The 7,205-nt window shown below is 44.2% G+C and overlaps 1 protein-coding gene across 4 annotated transcripts in view; it reads left to right on the top strand.

Moving 5' to 3' along the window:
- The first annotated feature begins 608 nt into the window (after window positions 1-608).
- Window positions 609-7,205, top strand: part of unc5a (unc-5 netrin receptor A) — a 135,959-nt gene continuing 129,362 nt past the window's right edge. For 2 of the 4 annotated variants that reach the window (XM_058649818.1, XM_058649817.1), the window contains exon 1: window positions 610-1,355. In XM_058649818.1, coding sequence (XP_058505801.1) covers window positions 1,265-1,355 — 91 coding nt within the window. In that variant the 5' untranslated portion in view covers window positions 610-1,264. Of the gene's footprint in view, window positions 1,356-7,205 lie in introns of all 4 variants that reach the window. The other 2 variants (XM_058649816.1, XM_058649819.1) reach the window with 2 other exon arrangements.

The following is a 7,205-nucleotide window of genomic DNA, read 5'->3' as shown; positions in this document are numbered from 1 at the left end:
TGGTCTAGTTCTGTGCCTCCACTTATTATTCTGCTGACTAGTATGTGGGTGTGGAGGAATGGATAAACAAAGACACATAACCCCTCCCAACCCCCAACACACCCACCCGCCCGCCCTCCCGCCGGTCCTCTTTAGTGTATTAATAATCTGCTGTCGATTGTGGTTGTTGTGAGGAGCGTGGCTGAACACTGCGATGATCACTCCTCTGACACCGTCTGAAAGTGATGGAAAAGCTCTGTGGACCATAAGTCACTTCCTGGTCTGAGTTTGTTGGCAGGTGCACACTCTGATGGGAGCTTTAATCCTCACAGGCTTCTTCATCTGTGACGTGACTGTCCACCACTGTTGTACAGTGCAGGCGACTGCAGAGACTCCCAAGACAATGCAGGGGCTCATTTAAGTGAAACTCAATGACATGCAGATGTGATCTGTGTTCAATTTGCATGCAAAGCACTGATCACAAGCCCATCACACAGGGCTGGATGGCACATCCGTCATCTTCATGTAAACACATTTGCGAGGACATGGGTGACATAATTCCCACTCTGTCCTGCACACTGTGATAATGTATGCATGCTTCACGCGTGTGAAGGCTATACGTGTTTGCATATGAGGAGGAGAGGCAGCAGCAGGGCGCGTTCAGGACGCTCCATGCCCAGCGAGCGCGCAGAATCCACTCCTGGTTTTGCTGCTCCGCTCCTCACACAGCGTAGACTCTATTATACCTCCACTGACTCTCGGCGCTCCAGTATTGCTGTGCAAGCAGATGTTTCCAGTTTTGACGGTGCTCGCATTTGGAGGAGGAGGAGGAGGAGGCATCCTTTAGCGCGAAGGCTCGCAAAGTGGCACGAAACAACAGAAACTGCCGCGACTCCCGGCTCAGTGTCAGACGGAGGAGAGTTGTCACAGCAGCAGCTGCGAGAAAGACAAGAGAGAAAAAGGGGGGAGAGCGAAGGAGGCAGCACTTTATTTACCACACCTGTGATGCGTTGTTCAGAGCAACGGAGACGCAAGAGACCGGGATACTGATGGCCACGGCTCAGCGGGAGGATATGTGCTGAGGAAAAAGACTTGGGCGTTGTGTGTGTGTGTGTGTGTGAGTGAGAGAGAGAGAGAAAGAAAGAAAACAGGCGTCTACAGCCACAGAGGACACTCTCCGGACCTGAGGAAAACTCAGCGCGACAGTGTTTCTCCTCTGCCTCTGACACCTTTTTTAAAACTTAAGTGATCATTAAAGAAGAGAAAAAGAAAAACCCGCTCGAAGATGCCCTTACTCCCGGGCCCCTTTGTCCGCCGCAGGTTCAGCGCTGCGCTACTTGTGCTGTGGCTCATGTTCGCTGGCTTCACCTGCTCTGGTGAGTTTCTCTTCTTTTCTTTTTTGTTGTTGTATTTGTTCGCCGTGTTTATGTTTAAGAAACACGCATAAACACACACACACAAAGCCCGCACGTGTGAAGTTGTTTGCCGCTGGGCTTTGTGCTATTTCATGTTTTATTTTAGTGTGTACGCTGGAACGTAGCCGCGTGTCACGGCGGAGCACGTTGTTTGGTACTCGTTATTCCATCAATTAGCCCGCTGCACCGTCAAGGTTACACCGGGAAGACGTGTGTGTGCAGCTGCTAACGTGTCAGCCAAGGTTGAAACTTAAGGCCAGCGCTTACTATCACTGTCCTGCTTTTTTAAATGTATTTATTTAATTATTTTTTTATTTAAATGTGTCATTCCTTATGCATTTATTCCAAGTGTGCATCAGGTAATGTGTCCGTGCAGACTGTGGGAGAAGTTAATTGTGTTACACGTGCTCCAAACCTGCATTGTGCTCATTTAACCGGCAGCTCTTCTACACATGCATAACCTTCACTTTAATTCTATCACACCTCTAATCATACGGTGTTATTAAATCTCTGGAGCTGCGGCCAGGGAGCATTTCTTCCTCTAAAGCCTGTATCCATGCATCCATCCATGCATACATCCATCTCACCGCGCAGGGGTTTTCTGTCTGGCTGCAAACACGATCATTCAGCTCCACGTTTCTCTCCGGCCAGGAGTCGTTCCTGCTGCCTTTGCAGTATGGTGACAGCTTTACGGAGTTGGTAGACGACCTACTCGCACTGATGAGTTACATTTTATGATGTAGCCTCTTGGCCAGACTCCCGATTGCATGCAAATGTGCTCTGATGTACAAAACAATCACCGACAGTGGGGTGAGCCCGAGTATTCTGACCACAGATAAGTTTCCCTTCAGCAGCAGCAGCAGCAGCAGCAGAGGATAATTCATCTGTGAGACAGCCTGTAATGAAGTTTTAGATTTTCATTTTCTGCTCAGCTAGATTTTTCAAACATCTCTTATGAATATAGATATATGTGCAAATGATGTTTTAATTTTAGGTCGTTGACCCTTATTATTAGAGGCCAATCATCTCAGATGTGATCAGTGCAGTCCCGCTTGCCCATATTGAACCATTGCACCGATTAGCATTTAGACTTTGCATAAAAAAACTCTTTCTCTACTTTTTCTCCCTGAGGTGAAATATCATCCTTTCAATGGAACACTTCTGGAGGCCACTGGTGAATATCCAGAACAGAATTTCACACATCATTTGCCCTGTGCTTGTTTCCGAACTGTTAACCTTGCCTTGGACAGAAGGCAAACATGTTGGAGTTGGTGTAATTGTGTTTGTTGCTCCAGGACAGTGAGATGATGAATTAAGAGGGCTTTTCTCTTGCATTAATTAGTGTATAATTATGAATATATTAGGATTAAATAAACAGTCGTGCTCCAGGGACCTCATATATCAAGCTAAGTAAGTAGCAGTGCGGTGGTATTTACAAGTCATTTCATGATCCATGTTGAGAATGGTGTATTTTGATAGGGTTTGTGGGTTATGTGGGTGGAGTGGTGTTTCAGTGGTGAGGAAACGTGGCCCCTCGGTGCTTCAGTTGTGTGCGAATGTTGCTTGTTGTTTTCCTTGTTCTTTTGGTTTCTTCTGGATTCTTCGGTTTCCTCCCACAGTCTAAAGATCTGCAGCTGTAGGACAATTCTAAAAGTCTAAATTCCCACAGGCGTGATACAGTTTGTGGGTTTCTTTGTTTGCCCTGTGATAGACTGGTTGATGTGACCAGGGTGTTTCTCTGCCTTTCACACAGTGCATGCTGGGATATGTTCCCAGCTCTCTCATGACCCTGAATAAAAATGAGTCACCAGAAAACAGACAAATATGGAGTTATGGGTAATGTGTTTTATTTTGTCTTGTCCTCCTTGTCATATTTGCGGGCTGTCCCTCTCTTCTCGTGTCTCTCTCTCACTGCCAATCATATCTTTAGGTCATCACAAGCATCTGTATCTGTATCTGTACTCCCATCACAACTTATAGAGCACTTTTATAGGACAGAGTGAGTTCCAGAAATGGATCAAAAAGCCAGTTCTTTGCACACCAGGGCTGGGGCAGTCTCGACAAAGATCAGTTAAGTTATCCCCTGTAGAGAGACAACACGCTGACTGTGCATTCATTGGAATCAAAAGTCAACCTGTCTTTTTTGCAGGGAAACATAACTCACTCGGTAATAAAGGTAGGCCTGTCAATCTAGATTTTGAGCTTGCCGAGCACTTTCCCTTTCACAGTGTTGTGAGTGATCTGACGGATGGTACAGAAAAGGGTAGATGAGCTTTCAGTGTCGGAAACAAAGAGCTGTACTGCACTGAACACACGCGGGCAAAGCAGAGCAAGAATCTGCATACGTGCATTTCTGCTGCGCGCGTTGGTTGTGCTGGGGTTGTGTTTTTAAACTTACTCTTCATTCTTTTGAATGTTTTTTGTCCCTCCCTTGTTCTTTCTCTCACGGAAAGATGATCAAAACGGCAGCTATCAGTGCGGAGAGAATCAAATCCTGAACTTTTCTTTGTTTTCCCCTCTGCCCAGTGGGAGTGTTGCCAAGCAATTGTTGTCTGGTTTAGAGAGGGAGCATGGGATTTGGCATCAGGCACCTTCCTACTTGAGTGAACAGTCACCTCAGAGCAATTTCCACGGGGTGTAACGATGATGCAAGGAGATGGCCATTAAATGACAACAAGCATAAATCTATTGCATAATACAGTCGTTGCATCTTTCTGTGTCTTGGTACAGTAGTGTAAGTTGTCTCGTAATTGTCAGGTGGCTCATCATCCCAGAGTTGGCGTTCGCAAACCCTCTTTTGTATCTTCACAGTGACTCTCCTAAGAATGTGATAAGGAGAGCGAATTCTGAAATTAACATAATTTATTAAGGGAAATTGCCTTCTGGTCAAAGGAATTCAAAATCACTTTGTTTCTGTCCTATAGCCAATGCATGGCAAATGATCACCATGAATTTGCAGGGATATGGTCTTTTACTCCCAGAACGAGTTTGTGTTCCATCTGGAAGATGAATTCAAATGACAGGCAATGGGAACATTGTGCGTGGAGGGAGGGGGTGGGTATTTATATAAAATTATGAATTTTCTCATCAGCATGATGATAAAATACAGATGCTTTTTTTTCAAATTGGTTATTGGCATGACAGAGCTGTTCAAATATGGCGCTTTTCCATTATACAGTCCTAACACTACTTGGTTTATAATAATATTAATAATAATAATAATAATAATAATAATAATAATAATATTATGATATTTTAGATTTATATATTTATGTATTTTTTATATGTATGTATATGTGTGTATACGTATACATATATGTGTGTGTGTGTGTGTATATATATGTGTATATGTGTGCATACATATACATATATGTGTGTGTATACATCGTTTTCTGTTCATTATACCTCGTCAACGTGGGCGGGGTTGTCATTGCGTGGCTCTGCGCAACTGCTGTGACCTATTGTTTGCGCAACACAAACGCCAATTTTTGTGGACAGCAGCCATGTGTGCTTAATGTAACACTCTTGTCAGTTTTTAAAAATAGCATCGGGCTCATGACACTTCCTGTGACAGCACTCTCTGACCAATTTGTGGCCGCCAGTCTGACGTCACGTTTTAGTATCGGCTCAGCTCGCATGGAACCTCGCCAGAGCAGGTACCAAAAAAGCACCAAGTACTGTCCCTCATGGAAAAGTAAACAGTTTGAGTAGAGCTAGAAGTGTATAATGGAACAGCACCAACTTATTACATTTTAAATCCTCTTCTCATTGCTGTAATTTGTTTGTAAGAAAGAACACCCATTGATTAAGTCACTTTTCTTTCCTGTCCAAGTTTTGCCAAATGAAGTTTCCTCAAATAGACTTACATTGATTTATGGAGGCAGAGATAATAGTTCAGCATAAACAAATAAAAGGTAAACAGTGCATGTCGACACAGGTCAGTTTTAAATTGCCGAGGAGCACGCGCCATTTGGTGACAAATACCCGGGCTCCTTATCTTTCAGAAGGCTGTGTCCCTGTGCTTATCATTTGCAAATGGAAATCTTGAGGTGTAAAGGAAGGACACAGCCATTGCTGAGGACACATGGAGGATGAACCTCATAGGTGGGAGGAGTTTGGTGTTATTTTCTGCAGTCTGTGCAGAGGCCCTGCAAAGGCACTACATCTCTGTCAAAATCTGCCCTTTTGTTTCAATTACCCTATTTCTATGATTCAGGTCTATGTGAGAGCGCTTAGGGGTTGAAGTTGGGCTATTTCCCTCCTGAAATACGGTGAACTAGCCACCATCAGTTCTTTTCTGTCCAGGTAGCATGGAATTGACCTTTCAACTCTGATGTGGGATGAGATTACCCTTTGTCTCAATGGGAATGTGGGCCACAATTTACAGGAGGGCATGGAATCTGACACCGTAGTAGCATTTGGGCGATTGACCCCAGTCTCTGCTCTTGTATGACCGTTGCTGCTAACCATCTCAAACAAGTGGCCAGCCTTGTATATTCAAGGCCCACCGACGAGCAGTGGGTTGTCCCTGAGCTGTGTGTGCAGTCTGTCTCTGGAGGCTCTAATCCAATGTTCTTGTCCCTGGGCTATCTACTCTCTCTCACACTGTCATGGTGAGAAGAATCATCCAATGCTGACCTTGACCCTTGGATATTACTTTCACACTTTGCTGTAGTTTCCTTCTACCAAACCTCTCAGCCACAATTTTGCCAACCACTGTTCTCCAGAGCACACACACACAATGGTCATCTGGTATGTCCTTACCTTAGATACTGAATTCATGTGGAGATACTTTCTCATCTGTTTATAGAACCCATGATGTGCTGTCTGGCTGCTGATTTTGTACAGTGACAATCATGGCATGTTGGATGTTTCCAGGTCCTTCCTTTTTGCCGTGATCAATACTCTTCTCCAAATGGTTAATTGGCCATCAGTCACTGTCAGAGGAAGTGCTTAGAAACCCAAAGGTGTCTTGGTGCAGCTCATAATAAGAGAGTGTCCAGTCCTCTGGGTCCTCTCCTGGCCTTTACTTTAGACCAGGTGGTGGCTGGGGAAAACGAGTTTGAATGCAATATGGAGAGCCATGGATTAATAGTTGCTTAGTGAGGCCACCAGGGAGTGATGTGAAAGCCACTTCCACTTCATCATACAGTAGACTGGATGGAAACACTACAGAGCGAGTGGTGAAAAAAGAACCTTAAAAACTGTGAAGGTCATTTGATTTAGCTGGTACGTGGCATATCAATTTGCTGTCATCGTGTAAAGCCCTTTTAAGATCACATTTGTGTTTGTACTTTGGAAGAAAAGTGCCGTATATCTTTTTTTTGTTTGTTTTAGAATTTAGATCATGATAAATTATAAGATAATCACACTTTTATCTGCTTCCCCAACCTTGAAGAGAAAACACACCTCCTTCCAAATGTATGGCTCATTGTTATGCTTACCCCTGCTTAGTATGGCATGTAAAAGACATAATTAGAAAACACCCTAGGCTACCGAGACATCCCTGCTGGCACTTGATTGGCAAGGGTATCCGAGGGAGGTCTGGCTCAGCCTGAGCCAGAATTTGTCATCTTGAAGTGATTTTGTTGACAAGACAGGAAGCACAATGACCTTTACTAATTATGTGTATGTGTCCAGGCAGTGATGCCTTAGGCAAGCAATTCAACTGAGCTACCAGAGTGTCGAGTCTGGGAGCGCATTCAAACACAGAAAACACATGTGCTGCAAGGTTATAATATGTCGGGGTTTAACAACAAGTTTGCTACTAATTCAGTGTTGATACAACACAACTAATGCCATATGTGTCAC

Source organism: Solea solea, chromosome 14, assembly GCF_958295425.1.
Source record: "Solea solea chromosome 14, fSolSol10.1, whole genome shotgun sequence".
Taxonomy (NCBI): Eukaryota; Metazoa; Chordata; class Actinopteri; order Pleuronectiformes; family Soleidae; genus Solea; species Solea solea.
The sequence above is the reverse complement of the archived record's forward strand: the minus strand, read 5'-3'. Positions and strand labels throughout refer to the sequence as shown.